Consider the following 14,930-nt stretch of genomic DNA (forward strand, 5'->3'; position numbering starts at 1 on the left):
TTCAGTCAATTGTGTTTGCAGAGTGGCTCCTTCTCAGCTGATTAAATTCATATAAAAATCCCTTTTTAAAATCATCTAACTCAAACAATCTAAAACCTAATATCCAAACAAAACCACCCATCTACAATTAAGTTTTTTAAAAATAATGTAACTTTTTTTGCATACTTAAGGATGTTATTAAAGTTAAATTATTTGCTTAAAATGTATGATAAATTATAGTGGTGTGTTTTTTTTGTGTTTAGTAAATTTGTAATTTAAAATGTTTTACTAAGGTGTGTTAGATTGTATCTTAGTTTTTTGGATATTTTTTATCTTAAGTCTATTAGATAATGAGTTTAAACTTTCAAAAGGTATTTCTTGGTATATAATTTATTTATTTATATTTATTGGTAATGTTACATTAATAGCCATTGTTGTTTTGGGTTAAATCATTATTGGATTATTGTAAGTAAGAGTTGAAATACTGATGTTTCAATTTTTTTTTCTATTTAATTTTAATTATAATTTATTGATTTTATGATAATTTGTTGATAGAATAGGAAGGAAATTCAAAGGCAGGAACATTTTTTCCTGGACAGGAACTGGAATTCCAGACCCTGGGAGTGTGTCGTGGTTTAACACAGAAGGAAGAGGGTCAAGCCAGTCAGTGATTGGGGTTGGATATTGGCACTTGGGGTGACCAATTGAGGCTGGACACGCCTCTGAGAACACAGAGGGGTTAAAAGCAGAATTCCCAGGAGAACTCGCTCTCTCTGGTTCTGGTCAGGGCGCAGTGCAGCCTCTCTCCTGCCCAGCCCGTGGCTGGGTGGGGAGGGGAAGCCCCACAGCCTGACTGAGGTAAGTCCGAAGGGTGGAGGGGATGGAACCGGGCTGGCCCCCTGCAGATGGAAGGGTGGAGAAATCTGGGATGTCTGCGTTCCCCCTCCAGAGTCTCTGTGGAGAGAGAGAGAAAGAGACAGCAAGAGCGGGAAGGGGAGTGGGAGGTGCCCAGCGGGGGAGCTGGAGGTCTGGGCAGAGAGCCCGGCCAGCTGGACGGGGAATTTGGACATTTAATCCCTTCTTGGATGATGAAAGCTTTGTGAAACATTATTCCTCCTCAATTTGAAAGAGAAGAAAAGAGACAGTCTGGGGCCTGAGATGTAAGAAGGAGAAATTCTAGGTGGGAGGAGATGATGGAGTGGTTTTTGGCTAGACTTTCCCTTGTTAGCCATAGACTGAACCAATTTTCTCCTCCAGGAGAGAGACTGTATTTTAGGAGGATGCATGGTAAAGCAAGAGACCTGTGTCATGGTTTGACACGGGAAAAGAATTTTTTCTGGAAGGAAGAGGTCAGTTTGGATATTGACCAATTGAAGGTGGACACGCCTCTGAGAACACAGAGGGGTTAAAAGCAAAATTCCTGGAGAACTCACTCTTTTTTTGGTTCCGGTCAGCAGAGAGTGCAGACCTCCCCTGCCCGGCCGTGGCTGGGTGGGGGAGGGGAAGGCCCATGGCCTGACTGAGGTAGGCCCAAAGGTGGAAGGACTGGAACCAAGCTAGCCTCTGCAAATGGAAGGGTGGAAAAAATCTAAGATGTCTCCGTTCTTCCCCCAGAGTTTCTCTCTTGAGAGAGAGAGAGACAGCAGCAGTTTTTGTCAGCAATACACCACGGGGAAGCAAGGTGTCCAGCTGCTGTGATAGTTGCCGGAGTCTGGGCATCGAACCATCCTGGAGAGTTCAGACTTTTAACCCTTCCTTGAGAAATGAAAGCTTTGTAAATTTTCCTTTCCCCTCCTCAGTTTGAAAGAGAAAAAGAGAGACACCTTAGACCCTGGGATGTTAGAAGGAGGAATTCTAGGTGGGAGGGGGACAAGGAGTGGCTTTACCTGGACTTTTTCCATGTTAGCCACAAACTAAACCAATATTCTCCTCCAAGAAAGACTGTATTTTAGGAGGATGCCAGAACAAAGTCAAGAGACCTGCTTCAGCTGAGAAAAGACAGAAGTGGAGTGAACAGAGAAAAAGTTAGGGGGTTTGTAGTGGTGCCCCTGTCCTCAAAGGAAAGAGAAGAGAAGAGGATCTCTGTTCTTAGACCCCTGGCCCCAGGGGAAAAATGAAAAAATAGGGGGAACTGTGGTCCCAAAAAATAAAAAACTAAACTGTTGTTTTCTCCCCTCTTGGCAGGGCATCCTTAAAAAGAAAAAAATCCTAAAAGCAGTCTGTCCATCCATGCATTGGTGGTAAAAACACTGTGCATGGAAAGGAAAAGGTTCACCATAGCAAACTTTTCTCCGGGCGGTGCCATGTGTGACATGGAAACACAGGATGTAAAGCTGTGTTTTCTTAGGGGGGGTCTGTGGCACAGGAGAGACTCCTGTCGCCCTCAAAAAGCTGAATATCGATTGTCTGGAGGGTGGAAACCTGATTGGGGTCCAGATTGTGTCTCACTGTAGTTTGTTAGAGTTAAGTAGTAGAAAGAGAAATGCTTTGCAAGGTTTTAATTTGATCTTTGTGTGGTTTTTTTCCTTTTTTTTTTCCTTTTTTTTCCTTTTTTTTTCCTTTTGTAGTAGTAGCTTAATAAAGTTTTTTTTCTGTTATTAAGCTTAAACCTGCTTTACTCTGTTCTAAATTCCACTTCACAGCATTCAAGGAAGAAATCACATTTTCATGGGGGCACTAGCATTGTGCCAGTGTCAAACCATAACAACCTGCTTCAGCAGCTGAGAAAAAGACAAGAGTGGAGTGAATAGAGAAGAGCTGAGGAGGGTTGTGGTGATGCCCCCTGTCTTCAGAGAAGAAGAAGAGAAGATCTCTGTTCTTGGACCCTCAGCCCCAGGGGGAAATGGGGCGCGACTGCGATCCCAAAAATGAAAAACAGAACTGTTGGTTGTTTTTTTTTTTTTTTCCCTCTTGGCAAAGCATCCTTGAAAAGAAAAATCCTAAGAGCAGTCTGACCATGGAGCAGTCTGTCCATGCATGGTGGTGAGAGCACTGGGACATGGAAAGGAGAGTGTCACACTGGCAGATTCTCTCTGGGTGGTGCCATGTGTGACATGGAAACACAAGAGGTGGCAGCTGTGTTTCTTGGGGGTCTATGGCACAGGAGAGACTCCTCTTCCCTTGATGGACTGAGTATTGATCCTCTGAAGGGTGGGAACCTGATTGGGGGTCCAAGTTGTGTCTCACTGTGGTTTGTTGGAAATGGGGGGAGCGAAAAGCAGTGTTTTGGAAGGTTTTAATTTTGGATTTAATTTTTCTTTTCTTGCTTTTTTCATTTTATAGTAGTAGTAGATAATAAAGTTTCTCCTTTGTTATTGAGCTTGGCTCTACTCTGCTCTGTTCCTGATTGCATTTCACAGCAATCATTTGTGGGGTTGCATTTTCATGGGGACGCTAGCATTGTGCCAGTGTCAAACCAGGACACAGGGGCCACCTGACAGGTCCAGCTGACCTTGGAATGTTGATGGCTGCCTTTCATCAGCCCCTGGAGAACTGGGGCTCTGTGCTTTCCTTCCTATGGAAAAGAACCATCCATCTTTCCAGGTGCTCATGGCAAAAATGTATACTCCCCCTGAAAAATTCCCTATATGCAAGGGTTCTCCCAGGAAAAAGCTGCCAGGACAGACAGCTCTGGCTGGCCTTGGCCTCTGGTGGTCACCTCTCATCTCAGGGAAGACTTGAGGAAAATATTTGAACAGGTTTGGCAGCTGGAACATAAATGAGTCTCTCATCCTCTGAAAAATTCAGATGCTCTTCTGATAAAATGTGTATTTTTTTTCTCATTGTGCATTATGCATGAAATATAATTTTCAGCAAAAAAAATATTACTCTTATCACTCTCCCAGTGTTATCTGACACAAAACACCTCGTCTACATATGGATCCAGGTCATCTGTATAAACAAACACAATAAAGAATCCAGCAGGAATTATTTGTCTCTGCTCCCATCTGTCACATCTCCTCTGGAGCTGGAGGTGCAGCCCCAGCACTTGGGAGGGCTCAGGGGGCCACAGGCTCAGCTCCCACACAGAGAACTTGTGGACCTTGGATGATCTCCCTGCCCCTGCCCGCTCAGCCAGGCTGAGATGGACACTGATGGTTCCTGTGCCAGGCTCTCCCAGCCCAGCCCAGCTCCCTGCCAGCTCTGCCAGCTGCCCTGAGCTCTGGGCAGCACCAAGGGCCTCTCCCCAGCACAGCCCAGCCGGCTCTGGCCCCACAGCTCTGCTCAGCCCAGGCTGCTCTGGGTACTGCCCCACGGCCTCAGCCCCTGCCAAGGGCACAGCAGCAGCTGCAGCTCAGCCAGGACTCAGCCCCACCATGGGGGAAGGGGCTTGGCCAAGGCCAAAGGAGCTCCCTGGCTGCCCTGCTCCCCTCTGCCTGAGGTGCTGAGAGCTCTGCAGCCCCTCCTGCCATCCCATCTGCCCAGGCCAGCACAAGAGCCCCGGCCCTGGGGCCCTCCAGAGCTGCTCCTGCTCCAGGCCCAGGGCCCATCCCAGAGCTGGGGCAGCCACAAAGCTGTGCCCATTTCTGCTCATTGCTGCTCTGATGGGGATGGATCCTCAGCCAATTGGAGTCTGCTGATGAATTTTCCTACTCCAGAGGCCTCTTCTTTCTTGAGTCTTCAGTTCAGGAATTCAGTGAGATAAGCTCATAAATATTTGTTCAAAATGCACGAAAAAGAAAAGGTCCTGGGAATATATTTAGTTTTCAATTCTTCTGTGGTTAATGAAACAGATTTCAGAAGTGTATTCAAAGTGAATATACTGTATTGAAAAAAATGCAGAGAGAGCAGTTTTGTCCTGATTTATTTTCCTGCTTATAAATTGGTATCAGCAATGTCCAATTGATATTGACCCCCAGCACCTTCTAATGCAGTCTGAACAGATATGAAAATCAAGATTCTTCATGTCTGACAATCAAAAACACTTTGTCCCAAATCCCTCCCCACTATATTCTGAGGCATTTCTGAGACCGACAGGAATCAAGGACTCTGAGAACAGAGGAAAATATTGTTATTCTGTGGTGCCCCATGGAACCAAGATCCCAGGTGACACAGAACGATCTTGTATCACCAGGGCTCCATTTTGACACTGCAGCACCAAGGAATTCATTGTGGCACTCTGAGGCCATTGTGACCCTGCAGGGCCTTGTGGAACCATGCAGAGCTTTGTGACAGAGCAGGACCTCGTGTCATGATGGGGTCATTGTGACCCTGCAGGGCTCCATGGAACCAAGGGCCCTGAGCTGCTCCTCAGGGACACGTGGAATGAAGGAAACACGTTGGAAACCGTGGTGGCCCTTGGGACCAAGAGGCCATTGTGACACTGTGGGACCAAGGAGAGCATTGCTGCCCTGCCAGACCTCATGGAACCAAGGATCCCCTGTGACACTGCAGGGCCTTGGGGGACCACGGTGACATTGTGACACTGCAGGGCCCAAGGATCCAAGAGACTCTGTGACACCAAGGGGTCCCATGGAACCAAAGGGACATTGTGACACTGGGAGGCTTCATGGAATCATGGACACCATTGGGACACTCTGAGGCTTCATGGAGCCGTGGTGACAGCAATCTGGCTGGGAGTCTGGACCTGCTGGAGGGTAGGAGAGCTCTGCACAGGGCCCTGGACAGGCTGGATCCAGGGCCTAAATCCAACAAGGTGAGGTTTAACAAGTCCAAGTGCCGGGTCCTGCACTTTGGGCACAACAACCCCTGCAGTGCTACAGGCTGGGGACAGAGGGGCTGGACAGCAGCCAGGCAGAAAGGGACCTGCAGGGACTGATGGACAGCAGGCTGGACATGAGCCAGCAGTGTGCCCAGGTGGCCACGAATGCCAATGGCTCCTGGCCTGGATCAGGAATGGTGTGCCAGCAGGACCACAGCAGGGATTCTTCCCCTGTGCTGGGCACTGGTTGGGCAGCACCTCGAGTGCTGTGTCCAGTTCTGGGCCCTCCAATTTAGGCAGGACATGGAGGGGCTGGAGCATGCCCAAAGAAGAGCAACAAGCTGGTGATAGGTCTGGAATACAAGTCCTGTGAGGAGAGGCTGATGTTGATCCTGGAGAAGAGGAGGTTCAGAGGAGACAAGGAGGTGTCAGGGCACAGGTGGGACTTGATGATCTCCAAGGTCTTTTCCAACCTTGCTGATGCTGGGATTCTCTGAAACCACCCTTGGAGCAGTTGCAGGAGGAGCTCTGGGCCTCCTCTTCAAGCTCCAGCAGTCCAGGTCCCTCAGCTTCTCCTCACAGCCCCAAAGCCCATCCTGTCAGTCCTGCAGAGCCTCTGCAGCTCCTCCTCACTTCCCAGAACAGGGAGCCCCACAGCCAGACACAGCAGCCCAGATGTGCCCCCCTGGCCTGGGGTGCCTCTGGCAAGGGAGCAGCACCAGGTACTGCAGGAGCCTGCAGACAATTCCTGCAGCACTTGTGGAAGGATGTGGATGGATGATTCTGCTCCCCAAGGGATGTTCCCAAGGTGCCAAGTCAGGAACTACAATGAGGAGTGGGGCCAGAGAGGAAAGGGCAAACAGGGATGGGCTGTATGCAGGGGAGGGAACAAGGATGGGCAAGAGGAAGAAATTTGTATCAGGAAGAATAAAGAAAGCAAAGGTGAAGCCAAGGAAATGCTCAGGGCAGTTTGGAGGTGGCTGCCAGGCAGCCCTGGCTTTGAGCAGCAGCGTCTGCAGTGGGACAGGATACTCCCAGCTGATGGGAACAAACTTTCTGGCTGGCTGCAGAGGCCAGGACAAAGCTGAGTGGTTTCCCTAGCATCCCCCAGCCCTTCCTGGCTTCAGGGGCTGATGGCATTTGTGCTGCCTCAGGTTCATGTCCCCACAGCACCAGCATGGGGCTGCTCCCGCCTGCTGTGTGCAATGCAAACAGGGGCTGCTGAGCCAGTGCTGCCGTGTCTGTGCCTGCAAGGATGCGGCACCTCTGTGAGCTGGGGGAGAGGCCAGGGCTGCAGAGGGGGGATGTTGTTGGCAGCTCCATGAGGACGCTCTGGGACACTGCCCTGGGCTGTGCAGCGCACTGGGGATGGATCAGCCCCTGCTCTGCTGCTCCTTCCCGTCTCCCCCAGTTCCCTTGCAGAGCACCAGCCGTGCTGTTTGCCCCCAGCCTGCCCACGGCCAGCCTGGGGCTGCTCACGGGGGTTTTCTGTGCTGAGCATTGGCCTGGCCGTGTTCCTGAGAGAGCCTGGGCAAGGAGCCTGGAGCCCCCAGGCCCTGGCCTGAGGCGTCAGCGCTGCCCCAGCAGTGCCCATGGCCTGTCCCTGCTGCAGCCCCGGCACTGCCACCCCCAGGACTGTGCCCGGCCCCGAGAGCACTCAGGCCCTGCAGCAACACCAGGGCCACCAGGGCAGCGGGGCAGGGCCACGGGAGCAGCACTGGCAGCACCAAGTGCTGCTGCTGCTGGGCACAGCTGCTGTGCCAGCACTGATCTGCCCCAGCTCTGCACACAGACATTGCTGCTGCAGCTCCAGAGAAGGCAACAAAAGGGCCTCTCTGCAGAAAACTCTGCTGGGACATCCTTTAGTTCCTTGAAAGCCACTGAGAGCACAATCCCTCTTTGAACACAGTAGGTGGCCAAAGGGAATGTAGAGAAAATCAAAATGGGAAATGGCACAAGGAATGGTTTTTCTTTGAGGAAAATATGAAAAAATTAAAACAAAGGGTTAAAGCAGCTACAAGCACATGAACAAAAATGACCATAAATTACTGCTAAAATGTGTGATTTGGAGAAATTGGCTAGCAGTTTAATGTTTCTGATAGCATCCAGTCATCAGTCTCCTCAATGCAGCCTTGAGCTCCTGGTTCCTCAGGCTGTAGATGAGGGGGTTCAGGGCTGGAGGCACCACCGAGTACAGAACTGACAGGGCCAGATCCAGGGATGGGGAGGAGATAGCAGGGGGCTTCTGGTAGGCAAACACTGCAGTGCTGATGAACAGAGAGACCACAGCCAGGTGAGGGAGGCAGGTGGAAAAGGCTTTGTGCCGTCCCTGCTCAGAGGGGATCCTCAGCACTGCCCTGAAGATCTGCACATAGGAGAAAACAATAAACACAAAGCAACACAATGATAAACTACCAGTAACCACAAGAACCCAATGTTCCCTGAGATAGGATTTGGAGCAGGAGAGTTTGAGGATCTGTGGGATTTCACAGAAGAACTGGCCCAGAGCATTGCCATGGCACAGGGGCAGGGAAAATGTATTGGCTGTGAGCAGGAGAGCATTGAGAAAGGCACTGGCCCAGGCAGCTGCTGCCATGTGGGCACAAGCTCTGCTGCCCAGGAGGGTCCCGTAGTGCAGGGGTTTGCAGATGGACACGTAGCGGTCGTAGCACATGATGGTCAGGAGAGAAAACTCTGTAGTAGCATAAAAAACGAAAAAAAGAATTTGGGTTGCACATCCTGTGTAGGAGATGTTCCTGATACCCCAGAGGGAATTGTGCATGGCTTTGGGGACAGTGGTGCAGATGGAGCCCAGGTCGCTGAGGGCCAGGTTGAGCAGGAAGAAGAACATGGGTGTGTGCAGGTGGTGGCCGCAGGCTACGGCGCTGATGATGAGGCCATTGCCCAGGAGGGCAGCCAGGGAGATGCCCAGGAAGAGGCAGAAGTGCAGGAGCTGCAGCTGCCGCGTGTCTGCCAGTGCCAGCAGGAGGAAGTGGCTGATGGAGCTGCTGTTGGACATTTGCTGTGGCTTCACGTGGGAATCTGTAAGAAAAATTATTATGGAATAGCTGGGTGTGGAGAGAACTTTAAATATCCCAGCACAGCTTGCTGGCATTTTGCCCCCACTGCCTGCCCAGGACTCTCTGCCTAGAGCTGTCCCTGCCAGCAGCTGCTTCCCTGTGCCCAGGGCTGAGCCCTGCCAGAGCTGCCTGAGCCCAGCCCAGCCCTGGGGGCTCAGCTCTGCCCTGCAGACCCCTCCCAGCTCAGGCACTGCCCAGGGACAGATCTGGCTCTGCAAGCTCTGATGGTAACATCAGAGCAATCCTGAGCAGGCTGGAAAAAGCACAAAGATGCTGCATCTAAGGGGCCGTGTGTTGAATTCTGTTACTGCCTGGTTTATTTAGATGTGAAAAAAACTTTTCTTTTTCTCAATATGAACTGAGAGATGCATATCTATGGGGAATTCCCCATCCAGGCAACAAAGATTAGTACATAACAATGCAGAAATTTCCCATTTATGCAGATCTTGTCTTGCTATGCTCCCTGTATAATTTATTTGGAAAAGTTGTGGAGTTAAATGCCATGCTGGGAACAGTCCTGAACAATGCAGCATCCTCACCACACAAGGAGAACATTCCAAGATTTACCAGTTGTCTCCTTCCCCCCAGATCTTGTCCCCCAGCGCTGGGAGCAGCTCCAGGGCCAGCTGAGAGCTGTCCCTGGCAGGCAGCAGAGTCCCTGGCCCAGCACAGCGCCCTGGGCTGCAGGACCCTGCTCTGCAGGACAGCCCTGGGCACCCCTGGCTGCTCTGCACAGGAGATGAGCAGAGAATGCACTCACAGGGGCTGTGGGCATTGGCATGTTCCAGCTTTAGGAGATCTCTCCAGGAGCTGCAGCTGCATTGTCCTGCAGCCAGAGGTTCCTGTGCCAAGGGCTGGCAGTGATTCTGCCCCAGGCACTTCTCAGCCCCTTCCCAGCCCTGACTGATTGAAGCTCTCTGTGCCTCTGTGCTGTGCCCGGGCTGGCTGCAGGCAGTGCCCCAGCCCTGCTGGGCTGGGAGAAGAGCTGCTCAGCAAGAGAAATGTGCTTTTGAAGCTCTGCTTGGTTACCAGGATCACCCTCTGTGCCAGGAGCCCGGCCCAGCTCAGCAGCACAGACACAGCACAAGGACTTTAATGAACCTCTGGGGCTTTGTGCTCAGCCCTGAACATCAGGCCCTGAGAGGGAGCTGCAGAAACCTCTGCAGAACTCCAAGTCGCAATCCAGCTCCAAAGTTTCTGGGACTTTTAATGGGTCCCACTGAGGGACACGACTGAGAAAGTGTCCCCAGGCCCCAGGCAGAGCAGAGAACTGGAGGCACTGATGCCAGGTGGGGACAAAGAGAAGCCAAGTCTTGGTGCCCTGGGGCACAGCAAGGTCTGTGCCACCAAGGGCTGTGAGGAGACACCTTGTCCTGAGGCCCTGGGGCCTCCTGGCACAGCCCCAGCCAGGCTGGGCACTGTCAGCCCCTGGTCCTGCCCTCAGCTTCCCCCCCTAGCCCACATCCCAGTGGCCTCAAGGATCTGCTGGAAGGAGTCCCTGGGGAGCCTTGGTCAGGAATGGCTCTGGGGGCTCCTTCATGCTCCCAGGGACTGCAGGTTTTTGGAAGGACTTTGGATTTTGTTTTTTCCTTGGAGTCTCTGAGCGCTTTGTGCAATCATGGCCTCCAATTAACTGCTTTAATTACTCCCTGGCGAGGCTTTGTCAGTAACAACACTCAGTGGGGCCCATTAATGCTTCAAGGTACTTCAGTTCTTTTAAGGTACTTGGTGTTTCCCTTTTGCTACAGACTCTGTGAGAGGTTTGTGCAATCATGGCCCCAATTATATGCTTTAATGAGTCCCTTTAGAACTTTATACTGACACTCAGTGGAGCTCATGAATACTTTTAGATTCTTAACTTTTGTAACGTACTTTGGATTGTCCTTTCCACATTGAGAGTTCTTTGCGCCATTTTCAGTCTCTGAGAGGTTTTTGTGCCATCCTGGCCTCCAGTTCCCTCCTCCAAGGACTCTATGAAGAGTCTGTGGTATAGATGGACCTTTGTGGGTCCCATTAATGCTTTAGACTCCAACCACTTTCGGGTTTTCCTCTGACTTTGACTGCAGGAAAGGTTTGTGCAATCTCCTCTCAGGCCCTGAGGTTCCAGGGCTCAGCTCCAAATGCACCACGGGGCTCATTAGGGTCAAGCAATTCCTTACAAATTATGGTTCTGCCTTGTTTTCTCTCTGCTCTGGTGCAGTTCATCAGGAAGTTTCTGTAGTGGTTTTGGTTCACCGTTTTGAGATTTCTCGGCCAATGCTTCAATTAGTGTGGTGTGTTAAGTGTTGGCTAATTACCAGTGCACTCACTAGAATATACTTACTCATTTCCTGCTATGAGATAGGATTAGGAGAAAGGCCAAGTAGGCTCAAAATTTTAAAAGGGTATAAATAAAATTGTATTAACAATAACTAAAGAAGGAGTATTAAGAATTAGAGGAAAACTTTCAGAACACTTCCTCTCTCCATACAACCTGACAATGTAAAGAGACAACACCTAAAATTTTCCATCAGTTTACCACCTCTAAAATAGTCTTTCTTCACTTCACTTATGGAGAGAAGTTCTTCCTGTTAATGTTATGGAGACTTCTCCACAAGAAAACAGTTATCTCATGGCTTTTCATTTCCACAAATAGAAGCTGCCTGGAGAAATCTGCAGTTGTGAACTCCCTCTCATCTTTTCCCACCTTTTCCCACAGCTGTGCTTATGGGCCATGCCAAGTTATGGGATATTAATTTCAAGATGAGCTGTTTAAGAGCAAAGGTTCTCTTCATCTATTTCTGAAATCATCTTCATCTCTGGGAACAGAGGTCTTCTCTCCCTGAGGGCACAGAATCTCATCATTGTTCTCCCTTTCTCTGTTCAAACCTCTCACAGGAGATCACAGCTACTTCAACATTCGCTTACTTTAGCATGGAGGCCTTTGCTGAAACAAGTAATCTCCCCATACTTTTCAATGTCTTATAGAGAAAAAGAGTCTGATGTATCAATGACATCCTTCTCCATAGCTTAACCAGAGTATTCCAGCCCCAAGATCAAGGCATCTCCTCATCCCTCCCATCTGGGACTCAACTTCCCCTTCCCTGCTCTCGGTGTGTTCATGCTGCTCCTCTGTGTGCCTGCCCTGTGTCCTTTTCACTCACGGGAGGGAGGATGGCAGCACTGGCAGAGTCAATATCTCCCGGGGCTGCAGATGGTTCCGAGAGCCCGGCCGGGCTCGGTGCTGGCGGCCGGAGCTGTTTTGCCATGGAGGTTTCTGCAGCGGCTGCGCTGGGGCTGTGTCAGGCTGGGCCGCGCTGGGGCAGGGCCAGGATCTCAGCAGCCAGGCCAGAGCCCAGCAGCAGCACGGCCGGGGCCGATGGCTTCTCCTGCCCTGCCCGCCGGCTGCGGGCGAAGCCCAAGGGCGGCAGAGCCTTGGCCGAGCCGGCCCGGCCCGGGGCTGCTCCTGGGGCCCGGTGGATCCTGGCCGGGCCCGGGCTGGCGGCGGGGCAGGGCTCGGCAGGGCCAGATGTCAGCACCCGCAGCCACGGCCCGGCCTCGGCCCCGCGGCCTCCCCTGCCCTGCCCGGCAGCCGATGGCGCCTGGCGGCTCCCTGGGAAGGGGCCCGGCCCCACGGCAGGAGCCGCCCGGCCCCACGGCCGAGACGGGGCTGGGCCAGCCTCGGCACCTCTGTGGGGCCAGAAGGGAGAGAGACCCAGCCAGGCTTTCTCATCTCTAACTTGTCCATATGTAGTGGTCATGTGCCCAAGCCCCCAAAACCTCACATTGGGAGATCCCTGGGCCCTCTGCAAGGTGTTTTCTAATAAAAATATTAAGCTCATGGTCTGTGAAAATTACCAGAGGACGGGGCTAACCCATCCTGTCTGTCCTGGCCACTTTTGTCTGGGAGCAATCCTTGGATATACAGACTTTAGGAGGCCACATTCTAATTTTGGCCATGGACCATGGACAAGACCATTTCTTTTCCACAGGAATGAAGGAACAGAGCCCCAGTGTTTCAGGGACAGATGAAAGGTGACCACCACAGTGAAAGGGCAGCCAGACCTGGCTGTTCTTTCCTAAGACATAACCTTGCATACAGGAAATTGTTTAGGGAGAGAACCAGTTTTGGCAATGGGCATCTGAACACAGACAGTTCTTTTCTATAGCAAGGAAAGCACATAGCCCCTTTGCTCCAGGAGCTGATGAGAAGCAGCCCTTGGCATTCCAACATCAGCCAGACCTGTCAGGTGGCCCCTGGGAGGCCAAGCCAGCCAGATCTGTTCCATGTTCCCTCGCTTCCATGGGCTCCCTTGCTTCCAGGAGGCTCTGAGGTGTCACAAGGCCCCCTTGGTGACACGGGGCCCTGAAGGGTTGGAATGGTCTCCATGGTTCCATCAGGCCCCACAGAGTCATAATGGTCTCTGGGCCCATGAAGCCCCACGGTGTCACCATGGCCCCTTGGTTCCATGGGCTCCAGTGGTGCCACAATGATCCCCTTGGTTCCATGAGGTGCCCACAGTGTCACAGTGATCTCCATGGGAAGGAAAGAACCGAGACCCGGTGTGGCAGGGGCAGCCACCAGAGGCCAAGGCCAGCCAGACTTGACAGCACTGGCAGATTTTGTCTGGGAGCAACCCTTGGATATAGGGAATTTTATAGGTGGAATCCCAATTTCAGACATGGACACCCAAAGTAGAAGGATGGTTCTTCCATAGGAAGAAAAGCACAGAACACCGGTGTCTGAGGGGCAGATAAATGGCGGCTATCAGAGGCCTAAGGCAGCCCGACTTCTCTGTCCTGGTAGCTTTTGTCTGAAAGCAACCCTTGGATATAGTGAATTTGGGAAGTGGAACCCCAGTTTCAGCCATTTCTGCGTAGATAAGAAGGACAGTTCTTTTCCATAGGAAGGAAAGGACAGAGCCCCAGTGTTTCAAAGGCAGAAGTGAAGAGAGGTGGCTCTTGAGAGGCCAAGCCAGACAGACCTGTTTGTCCTGGCAGTTTTTGTCATGTGAGAGATCCTTGGATATATGGAATTTGGGAGAAGGAATCTCAATTTTGACCATGAACACCTTGAGAAGAAGGATGGTTCTTTTTCATTGGAAGGAAACCACTGACCCCAGCGTTTTGAAAGCAGGTGAGAGGCATCCCCAAGAGGCCAAGGGCAGACAGATCTGTCTGTCCTGGCAGATTTCACTGGGAGCAATCAATGGATGTACAGAGTTTTGGAGGTGGAATCTCAGTTTTAGCCGTGGACACCTAGACAGGAAGATGAATTCTTTTCATTAGGAAGGAAAGCACAGAGCCTCAGTGTTTCAGAGGCACATGAGTGCCAGCCCTCAGGAAGTCAAGGCCAGCCAGACTTGTCAGTCCTGGCAGCTTCTGTCAGGGAGCTATCCTTGGATATAGGGAATTCTGGAGGCAGATGCCCAATTTTGGCCATGGGTACCTGGTTGAGATGGATGTTTTTTTTCCCATAATAAAGAAAAGCACATGGTCCCACTGTTTGAAAGGCAAATAAGAGGTGGCCTGTGGGTAGCCAAGGCAGCCAGATCTGTCTCTCCTGGCATATTTCATCTATAAACAATCCTTGCAAGATAAGGAAGTTTGGAGGAGGAATTCCAGTTTTGGCTATAGACCCCTGGAGGAGAAGAATAGTTCTCTCCCATAGGAAGGAAAGCCCAGAGCCCCAGTGTCACTATGGGACATGAGAAAACATGACAGTCACCTTTGCGTTTGTGATGGTAAAATAAAGGAAGTTTATTTCTGACTCCAACATTTATAGTTTTCCAAAGGTGACAGTGGATTGGAGGATGAAAGTACCACCTCTCCAATGACACTGGACAAAACTACCAGAAATGATCTCTGGAAGCAGAATTCTCTGAGTCTCCCAGATGAATTCTCTGTCCTGGTCCTTTCCCTGGATCCATGTTGCAGATGGAAGCTGCTGGGGCCATCCTCACTTTAACCTCTCTTCGGAATGCACACAGATGTTCCCAGGTGCATTAAGCAGAATTTCCCCAATGTTTCTATAAATCTTTTGTGTTCCCCATGGAATAAAGGGGCCATTTTGGCACTGAGTGGGTGACATGGAAGCAAGGAGTCGATTGTGACCCCAAAGTCCCATGGAACCAAGGGGCCATGGTGACACAGCAGGGCCATGTGGATCCAGTGGCCCATTGTGACACTGTGGATCCAAGGAGACCATGGAGACACCCCCAGAACCTCAT

At 51.1% G+C, this 14,930-nt stretch overlaps 3 protein-coding genes across 3 annotated transcripts in view; 1 reads left to right on the forward strand and 2 right to left on the reverse strand.

Moving 5' to 3' along the window:
- LOC144248765 (uncharacterized) overlaps window positions 1–14,930 on the reverse strand; it is a 646,176-nt gene that overhangs the window by 435,609 nt on the left and 195,637 nt on the right. The window lies entirely within an intron of this gene.
- The window catches only part of LOC144248744 (uncharacterized), a 51,991-nt gene that overhangs the window by 32,994 nt on the left and 4,067 nt on the right, over window positions 1–14,930 (forward strand). The window lies entirely within an intron of this gene.
- On the reverse strand, window positions 1,635–8,727 carry LOC144248745 (olfactory receptor 14J1-like). The gene is made up of 2 exons (XM_077790739.1): window positions 7,742–8,727; window positions 1,635–1,714 (listed from the first exon to the last, which is right to left on the reverse strand). Exons 1-2 carry the CDS (start codon window positions 8,658–8,660, stop codon window positions 1,635–1,637), a joined length of 999 nt encoding a protein of 332 aa, XP_077646865.1. The 5' UTR covers window positions 8,661–8,727.

The sequence above is a fragment of the Lonchura striata genome, unplaced genomic scaffold (genome assembly GCF_046129695.1).
Source record: "Lonchura striata isolate bLonStr1 unplaced genomic scaffold, bLonStr1.mat Scaffold_85, whole genome shotgun sequence".
NCBI classification, from domain to species: Eukaryota; Metazoa; Chordata; class Aves; order Passeriformes; family Estrildidae; genus Lonchura; species Lonchura striata.

Excerpts from the sequence above, each read along its gene's own strand:
- LOC144248745 (XM_077790739.1), bottom strand. The coding sequence starts at position 8,660 with ATGTCCAACAGCAGCTCCATCAGCCACTTCCTCCTGCTGGCACTGGCA. Across the intron at positions 1,715-7,741 it reads GAGACTGATGACTGGATGCT|TCTCCAGGATGGTTCGATGC; the intron begins ATCAGAAACATT and ends AAAAGTCTGAAC.